The 19,725-nt window shown below is 36.8% G+C and overlaps 1 protein-coding gene across 1 annotated transcript in view; it reads left to right on the top strand.

Moving 5' to 3' along the window:
* ADCY2 (adenylate cyclase 2) overlaps positions 1-19,725 on the top strand; it is a 203,459-nt gene that overhangs the window by 166,960 nt on the left and 16,774 nt on the right. Inside the window, exons 16-19 of the mRNA XM_021546893.3 lie at positions 3,016-3,153; positions 12,034-12,153; positions 15,824-16,008; positions 17,495-17,579. Coding sequence (XP_021402568.2) covers positions 3,016-3,153; positions 12,034-12,153; positions 15,824-16,008; positions 17,495-17,579 — 528 coding nt within the window. The remainder of the gene's footprint in view (positions 1-3,015; positions 3,154-12,033; positions 12,154-15,823; positions 16,009-17,494; positions 17,580-19,725) is intronic.

Genomic DNA, 19,725 nt, shown 5'->3' on the forward strand with positions numbered 1-19,725 from the left:
CTTTTACTTGTGGATCTGGCATGTGGAATTTTAGTCAATGCAATATCCATGCCCAGGCTCTGCCCCCTTTAAAAAGTGACTAGCTCAAACCTTGGGTATTTCCAAATGTAGATCTCCTAATTACTTACCAGTACTGTTTGAATTTTCTTTATGGTTACACACACACTTCCCCACACCCCTTTGGGTCTCCTCAGGGACTGGTCTGAGACAGTTCAGCTACTGACACCCACACATCTGTTGCCTCACCTATGTGATCTCTCTCCCGTGCCCCTTGCCATCTAGTCCAGCATGAAGTGTGCTACCATTCACACACATGCAGGCTCAGAATAAGGACTGCACTTACACAGAGGATGGTTAGAGATAGAATTTAATAACAATATGCAATAGACTCATTTAGTGTTCACCTGCATCCATTGCCTTTCATCCCTTCTCACCATCATCTACCTATATTTGTACATCTCTGATCCACATTTATGCCTTCCTTTCCTCTCCTGTGTCCCGTCACCTAAATGTCATGCAAGTTTTCCACATACCCACAATGCCCTTAAGATATAACATAGTGTTTTACACAATTCCAAGTTTCTGCCCACCAGCAAAATTAACTATCCTGTGCCAGCCTGCTAGCCTTTTAGGCAGGAATCACCCTGAAAAGGCAGGGCATCCTGGAAAGGAAAATTTTTCATTGAAGCTTTTTAGTAAACCTACCAAGTCATTATTTCTCATCAGAAATAATGACTGCAGCAACCTCTCTCAGTCATCTTAGAAGCAGCAAATTCAGTGGCTTCTGTTGATGATGTTACTTATCAACTGTCATTGCCCTTTTGAATCGCCACCATTTGTGTTTGATTTGATTAGCCTCTCATCAGGTAACATAAACCCTGTAAAATTCATAATAAATTATATCTTGTTTAGACCAGATAATTTATTTTCATCATTAACTTATTTTCTTGGAATTTCTAATCCTAAAGATTTTCCTAGAACAGTATAGATCCCTGTAATATAATTCAGAAGGAAAACAGTGTACAGCTTTACATATATATATAACTTCCTATCTATTTTATATTCCTAGTACTTTCTCAGGGCACTTGTCTAGTTTTCTCTGTCTAATGCAGTTTAAACTTATCCAGCTGCTTTTAAATTTCTAAGAAAATCACAGAACAATGTAGTTGTAGTAAAGCTCCAGGTGAGCTATAATAAAGGTAAAGAGTAATTAGGGCATGATTCCATGACTGTTTTAGTCTGCCAAAAATCCATGCTTCCCTGACTGATTGGGTGCTAGGCAGACTAGGCAGGTAACTGAATGATTCATTTTCACACAGATCCATTCCCTGCATCCATTGGAACACTTCGCCTCTGTAACAACAGCAGCAATCAATGCTTTGTGCTTTTTACTATATTGAAGTGGGAGGGATGACAAAACTTTTGTAAAATCTATGTGTGGATTCAAATTCTCTGGAAATTTGCTATGTAGTTAGGGCTGAAGAACAAGGTTGGGGAGTTTGAAAAGGCTTTTGAGTAGGAATTTTTGTTCACAAATGCAGGCCCTTTGAGTTTATGTTTTTGGGTAGGTTTCTAATAAGGGAGAGGAGTAATGTGTATATAAAAGCTGCCTATTTTGTCCCCCTTTTCTTGTCCGTCCTTAAGATTCCAGGGATTGTTTTGACCTTCCTGGAACTGAATTCAGAATCTGTCCAATTCAGTATGCAAAACTCCCTGCTGTAAAAGGAAGCAATATGTAAAAAAAGCTCTGCTTTATACAGTGGATTTGTCCAAATAATTTATAATTAGGAGAAAAATACTTATGTGCAGTATGATAAAGACTGTCATGCAGAATGCATCCCATGTGTAGAGTACTGGTGTAATTTAGTATGATGTGCCATAGCTATTGAACCTGAACAAATAGATCAGTGCTGTAAAATAGGTCCTATATTGGTTGTTTTTTGCACCTGAGTTCTCATTTTTGAGACTTCCTGAGCTTGTATCTCTGCTGATGACTGGGGCAAGAGTGAAAACAATATGCAAAGCCATCTCAGATAATAGTAAGTAGTAATAATTTAAAAAAACAATTATTTTTGTGGGATTGTCCTGTTCCTTAAATTCCCCTTGCCTTTTTTACAGAGGTTTCCATAAAACTGAATTTGATATTTGGAAAGGGCACATTATGCTTCTAGGCAACCTTATCTCCTCATTGCTAAAGTTTTGGGAAAATTAATGTTTATTGGATGTGTCACAAATTGTTGTTTATTATTTGTGAGCCTCTTGTGCCTCTAGGCACTATGCATCTATGAATGGAGACTTTGCAATGTCTTCTTAGAAGCAGATTAAATGAGTCAGAGTTTTTTATTGTTAATTTTTGTTACTATATAAGAACATTTTTCTAGTCAGTAAATACTTTTTGTGTCAAATTTTGCATCCAGTTTTTTATGAAATGCTTATTTGCCTTCTAGATAGTTTTAAGGAAGGTTGATTTGCTTTGCTGAGTTATTTTCCATTTAAAATAATGATCAAATAAGACTCCAAAAAAATGAAAAAAAGCCTGGAAACTGGGCTGCCAGGGATACATCTAGACTTTATTCTGTGTCAATGACTTTGCAGAGTCATTATTTACATTTTGAAGTTTTCAGAGGATACTAAACATGACTCTTTCAATTCAGTCAAGGCAGGTAAGTTCATTTTAGAGTTTTGCTGATGTTAAAGGTAATGACACTGCTGTCAACCCTGTATTTTGCTATTACTAGTAATATGTATTGAATGTTTAGTAAGGCACTTGAAAATTATAACTATTTAAAGGAAATGATATTATGGCAGTTATTTTAAATAAATGTTTCTTTATTTTCATGTTTAATCATGATCTGTAATTCTCATGAGACTATAATAGTGAAATAGTTCTTTACAATGTTGTAAGATTAATACTGCCCCTAGTCATGATATATCCTAATTCTACCCTTGTTTATCCTAATTAAATATATTAAAGATCTTTTTTTTCTCTCTCTTTTTCAAACTGTTTGCACTTAGCAATGTAGCAAGAAAGCATCAGCTTCATTGTTGTGGATCCTGAAATCATCTGGAATAATTGCAAACCGTCCTTGGCCAAGGATCACTCTTACATTGACAACCACTGCTATGATATTAACTATGGCTGTATTCAACATGGTAAGGGAAAAAAAGGGTAACTTTTAATGGTTTTCTGTCCATTTAATATTTGTTGTTGTTATTCATTATTTGTTTAGATGTTAAATTTATGGCCTGTGTCTATGCCAGGAATCTGCATTATAACAATTGCCAGAGACAGAAATGTAAAGCAGAGCAAAAGAAAACATACTATGTAATCGAGACCTCTGCAAACAGGATGCTCAACAAGAGCTCAGACCCTGGCTAAATTTGTTAAAGAAAAATATTATTTATAATGAAAAGAAAACAGTTAAATCTCAGGTTTGAATTACGCAAGTCCCTTAGTATTTGTGCATCACTTAGAAATGCAGCATTGCTGAAAAATGAAGCATCTCCTCACAGGATTTGTAGAAGACTTTGTGTGAAACAAACTAAGCTTTAGTCAGTTTTGTGATGCTCCTCTGCTGACACAAAAAATTATCATAATATATACATTATCAGTTTCACATGCTTGTCTTTTTTTTAAATAAGAAAAATTTCAACGTTATGTCAAAACATCAAGAGTACTGACCTACAAATTCTTTAGAGCTTACATCTACTTAAGTGATTTCAACTTGTGCTTTTCTCTCCTAACAGAGAAAATCCATGTAATTTTATTATTCCTTTGCAACTATAGCAATTATAGAGTAAATCTGTCATTAGTTTGCCTAAAGGATGAATCTTAATGATCTCATTTAGTCCAAAGGATCTGTTGTCTAATGGGATGAACAATACATGGGATCAAAAGTCTTCATTTGTTTTGTCCTGTTGGCTAAAGTAGATTTTGTTTGTAAAGCTGTGAAAGTGTTCCAGTTCAGTTCTGTTTCTGCAAAGTGGGAATGCTAACATTTATTAGGCAATGTTTTCATCACAACATCAATGCATAAATATTCATGTTTCAAGTCAGTGAGATTCACATTTCAGTGCTTTTGAAATTGCAACTCTAATGCTTCCTTGAGTTGCTGGTACTTTTGTTGCTGAGGATTCATAAAGGACTTAGAGATTGATAATACCTACACTGTTTTATTTTGTTTTCCTACATTTCAGGGAAGCCTTAATCAATCATTTGTTACACTAAATACTAAACTTGTCCAAATGATGTAATGTGGGCTTTTTAAATGTGAACACTAGAAATTTCTGGTAGAGTGTTCTCTCCATTTTACCTTTGAATTTTTCTAGTCTTGTTAATGTTGGTTTTCTGTTCTTTCTTTTTCCTGTTTTTTTTTTGTTTGTTTTTTGAAGGAGAGGAGAGAAACACAAAAGCAATTTAATTTTCAAAATCTAAAATTCACCTAAGTAAATTAAGTGTGTAAGGCTGGGAGAGGAGAAACTCAAAGAAGCAGCAGCTGAAAATAATATAAAACTGAATATAAACTGACTTTTCATCAGTAAAAGTGGTTAGCAATGGAAACAATTATTCTGAAAAGCTATTAATTCTCCATTAGCTGAAGACTCTTTTTGAATTATGACCTTTAGCCTTGCAAAAGTTATACAACAGCAAAAACCTGAGACATTTAGTAACTTGAAAAATGAAGATCAGTCTAGATTTTCTCTTATTTTGAATCCTGTAAATATAGCAGAAGAAAAGAAATAATCTACTTGGGTATAAAGTATACTTTGAGTTAGACTTCATGCATATGGTTATTAAGTTAAAAAATGTAAAAGGAGATATGGTCAGCAACTGGATTTTTTGCTTAGGTTAAAGTTCTACTGGTGTTTACAGCCCACTTCAAACTTGGCCTTCAAGCAGTGAAAGACAATCTAGCAAAAAAAAAGGAGTTGTTCAAGTCATAATTTTTAGACAAAGGTTTTAATTTTATTGGCTCGTGTCCAATTTTATGTGGACTGAATGTTATAGTAATACCTAATAGGCTGTATTTTAAAGTCTTAGTGCCTTATAATCAATGTTACAGAGTTACAAATAATCATGTTCCATGATATTCATGAGATGATAATTTTAAGTACAATTCCCACCTTGAAACTAAACCTTAATAGTTTGACTAGCAAAAATGACTTTAAATGTGATTGTGAAATTCACATTAGCAAATTGTGGGAGAGACTCTGAAGTATCATTATTATTATCTCCAAGCAACATGTACTTAATAGCAGAGTCCGCTAACTGCATTTACTTCCATTGAACCATTTCAGTAGCAAAAGGCAAAATGTAGCCATTAATATTTAATGGAGGTAAAAAGCGTCTAACCATGCCACACCTAATAAATTATCATTACGACTAAAATGCCAAATAAAACTCAGTCTTCTTGGCCAAGGGAGACTGGAGAAGAGTGGGGCTGCAATTTTATTTGAAGTTAGCTGTTTCAGCTGATGTCTAAATCTCTTGTTCAGGTTTGAGACATATGTGGTCCTGATCAGCAAAGGCAAGTTAAAAATCAGTTAATGTCAAATAAGTAGCAAATAGTTCCGAGCTGAAGGCAGAGGGTTAGCATTTGATCTGGTGCTATACAGACAGTAAGACATCTATCACTGTCTGAAGAAAGCTATTTTTGTCAAGCTGGCCTGCTGTAAACTGATCAGGAGAAAGTATCCTGCATGGAGCAATACAGGAGGCCCAGAGAGACAATAGAACTGCATGACTGTGAAGGGTTAATACTTGAAAACAGAATGAAGGACTGCATGCAGTCTGTCAAATGATTGTGCCTTATAATTTTCTGGGATTCATTAGATCTCAAGGAATAGTGAATGATAAAAGTGTCCTGCAACAACTCTTGGTTTCAGTGACTTCTGCATCAAATGCATGAATGGTTCTTGGCACAAGCAACAGGTTCTCAGGCTTGTCCTGTTCCACAAACTCTTAATTACTCTAACTACCAGTTTAAGATTCAGGTTCATAGAATCATAGAATAGTTTGGGTTGAAAATAATCTTAAAAAGTCAGGTAGTTCACTCCCACCCTCCCCCCTGCCATGGGCAGGGACAATCTTTAACTGAATCAGATTGCTCAGAGTCCTGGCTAACCTGACTTTGAGTGTTTCTAGGAATAGGACATCCACATCTCCCTAGGAAGTCTGTTCTAGTGCCTCACCACCCTCATCATATGTTTCCTTATATCTAGTCTGAATCTACCCAGTTACCCCTTGTCCTGTCACAATGGACCCTGCTACAAAGTTTGTGCCAATCTTTCTTAGGCCCTTCAGGTACTAGAAGGTGCTCTAAGGTTTCCCTGGAGACTTTTCCAGGCTGAACAACTCTAGTTCCCTCAGACTGTCTGCTTAGGAGAGGTGCTCCAGCCCTCTGATAATCTTTGTGGCCCTTCTCTAGATATTACTTGCTTTCCTGTCTTTTCATCCTGTGAATTTTTGCAACTGGACTGTTTTCTCTTAAAGAACAAATATTTAGGAATGTGAATACTGAGAGAGGTTTGAGTAATTTTGCTCCATTGGTTCATGTATGTCTGTGAGTCCAAGCTGCCTTGAAAGATAGAAGTATTTGCCCCATCGATGTCATGGATGTGTTCAAATAATGACACATAATTGATCAAAACTGCTTTCATTCTCATAGTGGAAAATTGGTTTATTTAATAGATCTTCCTTTTAGTGCATCTGACTCTGTTGGTGAACTTGTATTTTTAATTGTCAAGCTCTTTGGCAGATAGACTCTAATTATACATCCCCACAGTGCCTGGCACGTTGAAGAGCCTGTTTTGGAGGGTGCCTAATGCATGTCTTTCAAGAAGAATAAACAGATACTGTCTAGAGGTTGACCTGGCCAGGGGTTTGGAAGGAAAAAGCACAGCTGAAGTAGTGTCATTTAAGTGATACTTGCAGGGCCCAGTCATAAATCTGTTCCAGGATTTAAGGAGCTTTAAGAAATCAGTATCAATCTAGGTACACTAGATTAGTAGAGATGCACTAGTAGGTGAGACACTGCTCTGAAATCATGTTTACAGCAGTTCTAGTTTCTTTCAAGAGTGTGGGAAAAGATTGAGCTGTGCTTGTCACTGCCTTTATAAGTGAGCATCTCTCCATAGCTGTCAAATACAAAAAATCATGCTGTTTGAGCTTGTAAAGGGCCAGCAGACTTCTCATTTTACCTGTTGATGGGAGCTTTGAACAAGGCAGTGACTTGCCACTACATATTGCCTCTGCAGGGGGCTAGGAGTTGAATACATGGTTGCACAAAGATAGTTTTGCATTTTTACTTGGCACACAAACATTAATAAAAAAGACATTACTGAGCAACTTTAATTTGGTCCATTTATGCTACAAGGCACCAAATATCCCAGATGCATGAACACTTTGATGTTAAGAAGCCTTGTACAAACTCATAAGCAAAATGCTCCAAAAGTTCTGCTAAATGCTTTTCAGTACTCTCTGTATTTTCATTATCCTTTTACAACTTACCAATATCTCAGCAACACCTTTATTTGGTAAAAAAATTGCATAATAGTCTGGGTAGGAACTTAGCATCCTAGGCTGTGCTTAAGCCTCTTCTTTTGAGCTTGGGAAGAGGGGGAATGATACCAGAATTTGTGATTTTTCACACTATTCTTGGGGCATTCTTGTGAGGATCTGGGAATAAAAGTCCTGACTCAGCTGCCAGACCAACTGCCATTTTTCAAAGGAAGCTTTGATATGCATTCTACATCCAAGTACTTTCATCTTTCTCAGTGAGAAAGATGGCTTATCTTCTAATGAGATCTAAACTAGTGTATTATGTTGTTGTTTTCAGACAACAAAAGAGATGCACTAGTTTGCTTATCCCATGTTTTGGGAGGAGGATCTGTCACCACATGGCTCCCATTGAAAGTAGGTATTTTCATTATGTAAGGCACAAAACTCACAACTGAGGTTTGCAGACCATGTGAGCACAAGAAAAGAAAAAACTCAGAATGTATGAAGTTAAAATAAGAATGTAATGGTAGCATGCTCAGACATTCCCTGGCAAACCCTGGTATTCATAAAAAAGTACTGCTTTCATTTGAGTCACTTGAGTAGGTGTGACTGCTTAGTAGGGCTGAACCTACTCTTACAAAAAATACTATGTTGAAGAACAATATGTATCTTCAGAGCATGATAGTAGATATAGATAACTGATGAGAGACAAGAAAGACAAGGGCAAACACATCATTCAGAAATAAGTGTTGTTTGGCTCATGGCAGGTGACAATATTTCCATATCCTTTTTTGTCTTCTTTTTATATTTATTAATATATGCATAGATATACCATATTTCCTATAGTGTTCTGTGTATGCAGGTAATATTTATAGGTCAGAAATGCTTTGTGCAAGGTTCAAAACCCAAATTAAAATGCTTTAATTTAATTAACATATATAAATGTGCATGCCATATGTGTTTCTATAATATGAGTTCTTCATGTTATATAATCTTTGCTCTGGGGACATGCAAAAAGTGGGATTCTGAAATGAAATATTTCATGTTTACAGAAAAAGCATATGCACTGTTTGTGGGATGTGGTTCTCTTGGCAAATGCCCTTGTTAAGAAAAGTTGTTAAATAGCTGCAGGCAGGGAGGGAGAGTAAATCCTCAAAGCTTTCTGAAGGGCTTTTTTCCAAAGTTGTTCCTGTTAAAAGAGGCAGGTGAGCATCAGCTGGCTTAAAAAGTAACCAAGCAATTTAAGAAAATCCTTAAGTGAAGAAGGAAATCGTGTGAAAAGAAGTATAAAAGAAACAGAATCACAGAATAGATCAGGTTGGAAAGGACCACAGTGGACCACATCTGGTCCAACCTCCCTGCTCAAGCAGGGTCATCCTAGAGCACACGGCACAGGATTATGTCCAGACAATTCTTGAACATCTCCAGTGATGGAGACTCCACTCTCTGGGCAATGTGGAAATGTCTAACAGGAGGCAGAGAGCTATGAGTGGAAACAGATGACTGTCAAAAAACTATTTTGACGCTGTCATAAGTCACGTCTCTGGCATCACACCTCTGCTTCAGCCAGCAAAAGCAGCCTGCCTGTCAGATACTGTGAGCTGCCTGCCATGCAAATGGGCAGGCAACAGCACAAACTGGGACAAGCAGGGACCACTGCTCAGGTTTGTCCCTGCACACGAACCTGCATGGCTCTCTTTCCAGCATGTGCATTGACAGCTTGCAGGGAGCTGCACAGGTGCACATGAAACTAAAGTACCTGCATCTCCTTTCAGCAGTGTGTGCCAGCAGGGGAACCTGCGTTCCTGGCAAAGGGAGTGTGTGCATTTCACCCACACATCCTGTGGGAAGAGGCAGATGTGCATGTAACTCTCTTAATGTGCACGTCATTAGAGCTCTTTGGGATCAGTTATAAAAAGATGTTTCAAAATCTGTAGGTGTTCATTAACATTTTGTAGGGTCTTTGTGGTTTATCTGTTATATTTCTGATACTGATCCTCATCTGTAGCAGCGTGGGGTATTTCCCTGAGGGGAAAAGATTCAGAGGATTCAACACTCATCCTGACTTTGTAGTTCACTGATGGCAAGTTAATTATATGCAGTTTGACATACACAGTTATGTTGGCAAAGCAAGGGAACCCAGAAGTGCAACTGCATAAACCCAGGTGAGTGCTAGCTTGGTGTTGTTCGTAGGTGGTGTATTGAGAACCTTTGCAAATCCACAATCTTGGATTTCTGTTGAAGGGGAGTTAAGAGAGAGAATGGCTTCAGACTCTTCTCTGCAGAACTATAAAACATATCAAAGGGCACTCAACATAGGTGGTGACATGGGAGGTTGGATAGTCTTTAGAAAGATAAAAGAAGTCATTGTGCACAAACAGTGCTGACTGCTGCCAAGGGGGATTGTGGGTCTCTGTCCTTGGAAGTTTCCAAGACCTGGCTGTACAGAACTATGATGAAATGACTGACCAGATCTAACATTAGTAAATCAAGAAACCATTCTGACCCACATTTAGTTCCTCTGAGTGAAGCAGTTCAGGTTTTCTCTGTAACAGTAGTTAAAGACAAGAAGTGGAGAAAGAATTTAGAGATGGGTTACTCAGTGACTACCTGCAGAGAACAGCATGTGAGAGGGAGGTGACCTCTGGAGCTCTACTCTGGTCAACTATGTGTGGATTTTCATATTTGGTGTGTAAGACAGACTGTGAAATTTGCTAATAAATTAAGGTAAAAAGTCACTGTCTGTGAGGTAAGGCTTGTATTTTAGAAAGGGAAAAGGTATGCATTTGAGAAAATAAAAGAATTAGGATGAAGTTTAGTAGTAAAAAGCTCAAGATGATAGTTGGTCTGAAAAATTAGTGACAAGAAATTCTGATACATGTTGGAAGCTCATCAGATGGATAGGCAATGAGTTCAGGAATTTAATTAATTAGGTGGGTTTAATGTCAACTCAGCTGAATCACAATAACCATCCATGTGACTGCTTTTAATTCATGGTAAGTATGAACTGCATTTACCTAGGTGAGTCCTGATGAAGGAAAGCTACCTCACATCTGCTGAGCATGATGTTAATAGCTGGGGTGATATCCCTGGGCAGAATGTGTTAAGCTCTTGTAACATCAAGATCTGTCTGAGCCCCAGCTGCATGAGGTACAGTGAGCTATTAAGGTTTTGTAGCTGTGAGCAAAGGAACGTTGTTCTAGATATATAAATTCAGCTTTTATATTCAATTTATTCAATACATAAAAATGCCTTAAAGGCAGGTGTCAAGAGGATGGTGCCAGGCTCTTTTCAGGGGTGTCCAGCAACAGGATGAGGAGCAATGGCCATAATTAAAATACAACAAGTTCCACCTCAACAAGAGGAACGACTTAACATTGAGGGGGGAAAAGGCTGCCCAGGGAAGTTGTGAATTCTTCCTGTCTGGAGCCATTCAAAACTGACCTGGACAAATTCCTGTGTAACCTGATGTAGGTGACTGTGCCATGGCATGTGTGTTGAACTGGATGGTCTTCAGAGGTTGCTTCCAACCCTAAAAATTCTGTGACTCTAGGATGCATGATAATATATTTTCTGCAAAATTAGTATTAGTGCTATTGCATGACTCACTGATAAAATCTGGGAAGTGTGTTGGCAGTTTTGGTCACCCAGAAGGTTGAATTGAAAGAAATATGTACAGAGGGTGACTACTAGACTAACTGGGGGAATGAAGAACTTGTTTTTAGGGAAGAAATGAGAGAAAATAGATTGATGAGCACAATTAAGCCTGATATGACACTAAATATTTGGACTGTAAATACTAGGGAGAGGAAGAAGCTATGTGAAAGTTAAAAGATGACATTATGACAAGAAGAAAAACAAGAGAACTAGCCATGAATAGTGGTTAAATGTAGAAACAGCTTAAGAGATTCAAACTACTGGAATAAATGTAGTCACCAAAATCTAAATTGTTAAGAAAGCACTGGATCACTGCATCAAGGGGGTCTGTATGATGATGGTTTCCTCTGTGATTACTGGCTGAATTTGATGACCCAAGAGATAAATGGATCCACTTTTCAGTTTCAATTACATTAGTCCTGATATTAATGTCAGCATTATGATATTATTCCATCTGTGTAAACCAATTTCAGTAAAGACTTCTTATTCTTTCTTTAATTTTTCCTGTGTTTAAATAAGACATTCAGTTGAGGTAAATCCAAGAATTATTCATATTGAGTTTATTTTTTCATTGTCTCTTGGGTGTGTGATCTTCTGATATATGAAAGTAATATAACAAAGAGCCTTTTGTCTTTTATTCAAGTAGAAAGTGTCAGATGAAGGTTAGCAAAGTTTTTTTTTCATTTGAGAATGCAGAAACAAGTAATCATGGTATGTCATCTTCCTTTTCCCATTTCAAATTAAAATAAAAATACAATGAAATACCAAAGTTAAATGGTTATGTGCAAAGCATTCTCTGCTTCTCCATTTCTGTTCTCTATTTTGACCTTAAACAGCTGTCATGCTAATGGACTATATGTTGATTTTCTTTCTAGTTTTTCCTGGATAACGCTGTGATAGCTTTTCCCTCCATTCTTAATTCATCAAATGCAAGTTTTCCTAATTCAAGTAATCAGACACGGTGGTGTATACAAAATAACTGTTTTTTCCTACCGGTAAGTTAATTTCGCATTTCTTTGTTTGTTTACAACAATTAGGCTAAATAGACTGTTACCAGATCTGCTTGAAGTTAAACACCCACCCATTTTTGAGATTGCAGTAAAAGCTTGAATTTTTTTTTTTAGTCAGCTGCAACTGCATTTGAAGTAAGTGGGAAGCTAAATTAGATTATTTCTTCTGAAAATAGAGGTTTTAATGAATGCCAGATTAAAAAAGCAGGAAACAGAATAATAACAAAGAAGATTAACTCACCCATGCTAACACATTACAAGACATCAAGATGACACACAACATCTGCAAAACAGACTGTTCACTGAAAGCCAGGTTAGTCTGCAAGCAGGTTTCCCATGGTGGGAATATTTTCACGTGTCTGACCTGAAAATACTTGCCATTTTCATCAAGTGTGAAATTGTCACACTTCTGTCATTGCATATTTCGGAAAAGCTGGTGTGAGAGGGACAGAAATAAAACTCTCATGTGCCACTATATAAACTGCTTAAGAGACCTGAGCTGATCTGAAGAAGGTGTCTCAGTGTCAGCAAAAGCACAATGCCACATGCAAGAGGAGGGGGAAGGACATTGCTGCAAAAAAGTTGGACCTGTGTCCTAAAGAGCAGTGACTCTTAAAAGCATTACAAAAGACCTGCAGTTGAAAATATCAAGCCATACATTGTATAAAAATAGGTCAGCTGGGTTTGGGTGAATAAACTGGTGGCAGCAAGAGAAGGGAGTTTATTTCATCTCTGTGGCAAAATAATGAGACCATTACCAAAATGGCATGTCCCGATTTCAGGATTTATAACTTTTAAAGTATTAAAACAAATTCTTTCATCTATGAAAATTAGTCTTTGCTAGATTAGCATTTAAAAATTATGTTAAAATTTCACTTCTGACCTTTGTAAATAAAAAATTAAAGTTAGCTAAACATTTTAAAGCCTTAAAAGATCTCTCAAATACACATTGTTTTGATCCTCAGACATTGCAAATATTTTAGCTTGAAAAAGCTGTAAATTCCCTTTGAGTTACCACTTTTAATTTTTTCTTTAATCTGGGATTAAAATTTCTCTCCATTCTATAAGATATTGAATACTTAGGCTGACAAAGTTTGTTTCCTTAAATTAAATATTTGTTATTCTGAATATGTGTGTTGGTTTTAAGCTTTATTCATGTCAGTAAACTTTATGTGATTTATGATAGTAAACCTGACATCTATTGACTCTGTAATCTAAAATGAGTACCTAAGAGTTTTGGGAATTACTTTAGCCCCAATTGATTTAAGTTCATTTTGAAGCAAAGCAATTTATTTGCCTCCTTCTCTACCCCCCAAAATAATATTTTTGATTAGTATAGCTTACTTTTTAAAAAGACTTAGCAAAGATTCCTCAGTAAATTATAGCAACATTTTTGTGCTTAGTTTTGTTTAGTTTTGCTATGATGCTTCTGTAGTTTCTGTGTAATAGAAGTTGATGTGTATATCTACTTCTGGGACAAAATATAGTCAGGTATCAGTGCTGTCATTTCCACATGTTAAATAAATAGAAGTTATAATACTAACATCTAAAAGATGCAGTTTTGGAATGTATTTTATTTGACTAGGAATTTTTTTTTAAATTACTTTGTCCTCATGTAGACATATAGACATATGGGAGAAGAATTCCTTTTTCCTTCAGTAAAGACCTTTATACCCACAGAACTGCAGGTCTTATATTTTAAGAGAAGAGACCAAATGCATTGGGCTGGATCCTAAGTGCATACTACCCTGGTGCAAGACACCAGACTTGTGATCCCAGTAAGAAAGACACTCAGACTCTGTAAGGTACTGGTTAAAATACCTTTATTTGCTAGCACAAGAAAGAAAAAGGGAATTGATGGAGTTATACCCCTTCAGATGCTGACAATCTCGATTCATCCAGCATGAGGTGCAGATTCTGTCTGTGGAGAGGTTACCCAGGATTTTCTTCTTTTGAGTTATTGGAGTATTTTTTTAAAAGGAAACAATTATATTCACTGCTTCAGTTGTCAGACAAAAGGGACCTCCATGAGAACTTGCTGTTGCACTGTTGGATAAAGCCAAGCTGCAGAGAGTGCATCACACTGGTACCAAGAGGGAGCTGCCTGCAGGCTCCTGGGTTGGTGGCTGAGCTGGCTGAGGTTATCCTGGGGCTGGGGGATGCACTAAGCAGGCCAGTGGCCTGCACCTGCTCAGCTTCACTGCTCTGTGGATCGCCAGACTCTCCAGATCTGCTTGGTGCTTATTGAAACACTGCACTGCATTCTTAAATGTGTTGCTGTGCCACTCTTCTCTAATTCATCCACCCTTGTCTGAATTTTTCAATCTATTCTATATATTCCTATGGAACACTGTCAGGGACTGTTCCACCTGAAAATTTCTGGGTCTTTGTCAAACAGTGTCCAGCTGTGGGTTCAAGATTGCCTCTCCTTTTTTCTTTTTGGAAAACTGATTTCAACACTAGAATGCCTTACTGACTCAAAAAACGATGCTGCTATTTTTATGTAGTCATGAATTTGGAGTGTGACCTCCTCTGAAATGCAGCTATTAGAGAAGATTTATTTTTTGGTGATTTTGAACAATAGTTCTATTTATTTCTTATTTCAACCAGATCTTTGAGCAAATTACAGTAGCAGCAAAGACTGAGATGGCAGATAAATTCTGTCTGATGGATGCTGTGAAAATTATCCTTCTTAGTGATCCTCCAAAATTAGTATACAGTGATTCAGGTTCTGTCAAAAGTGCTGCCATCAACAAGTCAACAGTAGTCTGAAAATAGCATGACTAGAAATAGAATGCTTTGTAGTTTCAGAAAAGAAACTTCCTTGCAAGGTGCAGGACTGTAATTTTCAGGAAGCATTTCTGGCAAAGGGGTTGCATATTAAAGACTAAGATAATGATTCTAGAGATGATTCCTGTTTTAGCATTAATTTTGATGCTAAATGCTATCAATTTCCAGAAAGTATTAGGAGAAAATATTTTTCCAGGAACTTAAATTCAACTATATATCTTTTTATTGATATATATGACATAGGAAAGAAAAGGCTTTTTTTCTTTTTAGCAATTAAGTGTGTTCTTATACAGTTATTACTCCACAGGATTTGAAAGAAGGATTTTTTATATTTATATTATGCAAAAGCCCTGTTAATAGCTTTGTATTTTTCCTATCCTAGCTGTATTTCTAGAGTTTGTTAAATTGCATATCTATGAGATTCATAACTGTGTACTGCATCAGTTTATAACAACTGCAAATATAGGTAATGAAATTATTGCTTCAGGCATTTTACCTTGACCCAAATGCTAGCAAGACATACAGGGTAATCCTGGGACTCAAGCATGAATGAAAATTTTACAGTGGAAGAGGAGTAAATCTTATGTCAGTCTGCTGGCAACAAACTCCTACACTAGATTTCAACACCAGCAGTGGTATCCCACAAATGTAGATGAGGAAATCTAAAGTGTCAAAGGGTGAAAATTAGGGAGTATAAATTTCTTTTTATTGGCTGTCTATAAACCATAGTGTCCCAGATTGTGATAGATTGCACTTAAGTCAGTCAATAATTTGTTTTTTAAAGTAGCCTGGGCATTTTACTATGCATGATTTCCTACTCAAGAGCCAAAGTCTAAATATTTTCCATTTGATTTCTCTTTGCCAGTATTTTATATACAGCTGCATATTAGGGCTCATTTCCTGTTCTGTTTTCCTGAGGATAAATTATGAGTTGAAAATGGTAATAATGTTGATTGCATTGGTGGGCTACAATGTTATCCTTCTGCACACTCATGGGCCCATGCTGGATGACTACAGCAAATTCATGTATGCAATGGCACCTCTTAGAAGGTAGGTGGCTAAATCCAGTCTTTATGAAGTTAAATACTACCCATGGTAGCTCTTATGTCATGGAACACACATGTTTGGCTATGTAATCTGAGTCACAATGTAAAATCATTGTCATGCTGCAGTTAATATTTGATTTAATCACATCTTGGAGCATTAGAATAAAAGAAGTCTGGACAAGGCATTTAAACCAGACACTATAGGAAATAGAGTATGGTTTAATTTGCATTTTCTTCACAAAGGATGTTATAAGAAGTCATCATCAAGTGTGTTATGGTCTCAGGCTGCACATCATTAAGGCTTTTAGAGAATATTTGCTACAAGCTGAAGAAAATTTGCTTCCCCAGAATTAGTACATTGTCTGAAATGTTTACAAATGAAGTCTTAGCGATTGAAAATATCAGCAGACCAACAGTTTTTTGTTTTTTTTTTGCTGTGTCTGTGCATTTATATCTTAAGTTCTTAGTGAGACTGCTGAAATCTTTGTTACAGCTGATAGTATGTAAGACCAAAATTATTACTCCAGTTCTTGTTATTGCTGTGTAAAATAATTTTTGGACAGCTGCAATTTCTACCTCATTTTCAAAACAAAGTGTTGATTCTCTTCTGTGTAGGTCAAGTGTATGACGTATGCCACAGCAGAAAATCAGGATATTCATAATGTAGTTTCAATATAATTTTTTGTATGCTCTAACATTCATAGAAAAGGATCTCAATTGAAAAATATTTTTTTTAAGTGTAGGTTTTTTTGCACTTAAATCTAAAGATTAAATGAACAAACCCAAGTCTTTGCTTCCATTTTATTAATGGAAAGAGTATGTGTGTGACAGTATGGAGAACCAGGGGACAAGTTAGATTGAGCTTGTGCTTCTGGCGGCTTTGATTTTGTTAGTCAAGCTCCATGTCTGTTGGTATTTTCCTTCCTAAATCTCTTACCAAGATTCTTGTTTCAGTGACATGAGTAGGAGAGTTCTAGTGTGAACTGTTTTCCATTGCCTTTAGTGACTTTTGCCAAAGCAAAGTTTTAATAAACTCGGTACAAGATCTAGATTGTGCCTCCTCAGGTGACAAGTTATCTTGAGAATTAGATGCTTTAGTTTCTGCTTCTTCATATTCATTGGATATGATCAAGCTTGCCACAATGGAAATACTGTTATTGCATTAAAAATCTATTTTTATTCTGTTTGTGTAGAATAAGCCACAAATGCTCTCCATTTGCAACTAAAAAAGGATATTATTTTTCCTAAATGCTCATCTTATTATTGGACTTCAAAATGTAGGCACATTTGCAGAGAATGTAGTAGAGGTAATTAAAGCTACGTAATATAAATAATGATATTTCATAAAAGAATATACTGTATCATATTTAAATGTTCTTAGTTTATGTACCAGAAAGTAGAACATATAAATTGTGGTCTTATTTTTGTTCTCAAAGTAATATTGGTTTAACTTTTGAGCAGCCTGCTTTACTTATGCTTTTATTTTACAGGCCAGGAATACTGAAGGACCTGAAGACAATGGGCTCAATTTCCTTGTTCATATTCTTCATCACATTACTGGTTTTGGGTAGACAGGTAAGACACACACTTCACCAGTGGACACAATGCCAGCTGTCACCTTCTCAGAGAAACACCTTTGTCCTGTTATCTCCCATACCCTTGCAAAGGAGTGTCAGGAGCATCTATAAAACTATTTTTTTTCTTGCCTTCCAATATGCCCTTAAAACTCACCAATAACTATCACTGGCATTATGCTGATAGTGTACTGTGCCTATTGCTTGTCATTCTGACCAATACTGGCTCATAGTTCCCAGCTTGTTCCCATCTGTCTGCATCCATCTGCTGTCTCCCTGGTTGCTTAATTGCAAGCTATTTTCTTCAACAGTTATTACAGTTTGGTGCAGACACAGAAACAATACAGCGTGCACACAGAAGTGCACCACATGCTGAGGCCACAGTTGCAATAAAACTGTGACCCAACAGGATACTACTCTTTTTATTACCCAGTTGTGCTTTTCCAGAACAAATGTGATGTCAATGGTCTTACCCTGTAATAAAAGCTAAGGGAAGATGCAAGGGCAGTTCTTTCTCTAAATCCTCAGGCCCAGAAAGGATTCACAGCTAAAAGATGCAATTCCAGCCATTGTGCCAGAACAATGCAGTGCACAAGGCAGGGCTCTGAAATGGAAGAGGCAGTCCATGTGAGATCTCATGAACAGCCTGAGCCTTCACAGACTGCAGCCTTCAGAAGGACTTTATCCCAGACTGTCCTTAAATCATTCATTTACATTACAATTCCTCAAAAGTTGATGACTGTAATTTAAATTGCCATGCAGGTCCTGCATGTTACTACATAAAAAATTATTATCTGGCAGTTTCTGCAGTATTTCTTGTAGTGGTGAACATCCTTGATTTAGAAATAACATCTGCCTTGTCACCAGCAGCACGTTAGAGTTTGTTCATTTGATGGTGGTGACAGAGTGGGTCTAGAGCACAGCTACTTTTCGTCAGAAAGAAGGATACATTCTTCATCTCATCAGTGGATAATCTTTAGTCCCTGTCAACCTGTCAATTTCAGATGGAGACAGAGGATGCATTACCAAGAATAAAGGAGAGAAGGAACATCATCTTCAGTGGGAAAGATTTCTTTGTGGGTTCAGTCACATCAACAAGAAAGTTTGTTTTGCACACAACTACAGGTGTTCTCTGTCACACCAACTAAGAAATGAGACTTCATTTTCAGCGTTCAGGATCCTTGTCATGATAGTACTTGTAACTCTTCAGTCTTTTGCCTTTGATTTTTCTAACTTATTCTCCCTTAAAGAAGATGGAGAAAAAACTGCATTTTCAAATGCTCTCAAGCGAATTCTAAATATTACCAAAAAAATGTTATTAACTAATTTTAATACATACCTGGCATAAGATCTGCCATTTTAAATTACATTTGGTGATATTAATTGGTAGCAAATGCTTGGAAAAAGAATAGGGGAGGAAATCAAACCTGCATAGAGTGACCTTTTAAGGGATGTATACCTCCTACCTTCTGCCTATTGGTATTTCTGTGGCTGTGTTTAATAGCTATTGGCTATTCTGCTTTCTGTTTCACTATCTGATCCCTTTTTAACCCATTTTATCTTCCTGGTGTTTCCAACACCAATAATGAATTTCACAGTTTGATAAAAATTCACGTGACAGTGTCTATCGTTCTTTTTTTAAACTTCCTCTTTTCTACTTTTATTGAATGGCACTTGCTGGATGCTGTTGAACCATCTTGGCAGTGTCAAAAAATTCAAATTCTTCATTACCCTTCTTCCACAGAGGGTAATGTGCAAGTAATTTCTCTGTTAGCTATTGCATTTTTGCAGATAACTGACATATTTTTTCTTCTTTTGATATCTGATTATTTTTAAAATGCTAAAGATAATTGTCACTGATGAAAAGGATGGCCTTTCTACTTCCCTTCAGCTTCTATTGTTCCCAGGATGAGTAATCAAAACGTTCATCCAAACAAAAAGTGAATTCTTTCCTTCAAGCCTAGCTGTGTGAACATGCTCACCACTGGTCATAAAGATGCCTCTCCTGAATCAAAAGCAGGAGATCAGTGCCTCTGGATCAGTGGGGATGAAGAGAGGAAGAGTTAGTATATCATTAAACATTACATGGTTTATAAGCCTACTTAATTCTTTTAGCTGCACAGCTCGCATCACCGCTGGAAGAAGCA

Source organism: Lonchura striata, chromosome 1 (assembly GCF_046129695.1).
Source record: "Lonchura striata isolate bLonStr1 chromosome 1, bLonStr1.mat, whole genome shotgun sequence".
Taxonomy (NCBI): domain Eukaryota; kingdom Metazoa; phylum Chordata; class Aves; order Passeriformes; family Estrildidae; genus Lonchura; species Lonchura striata.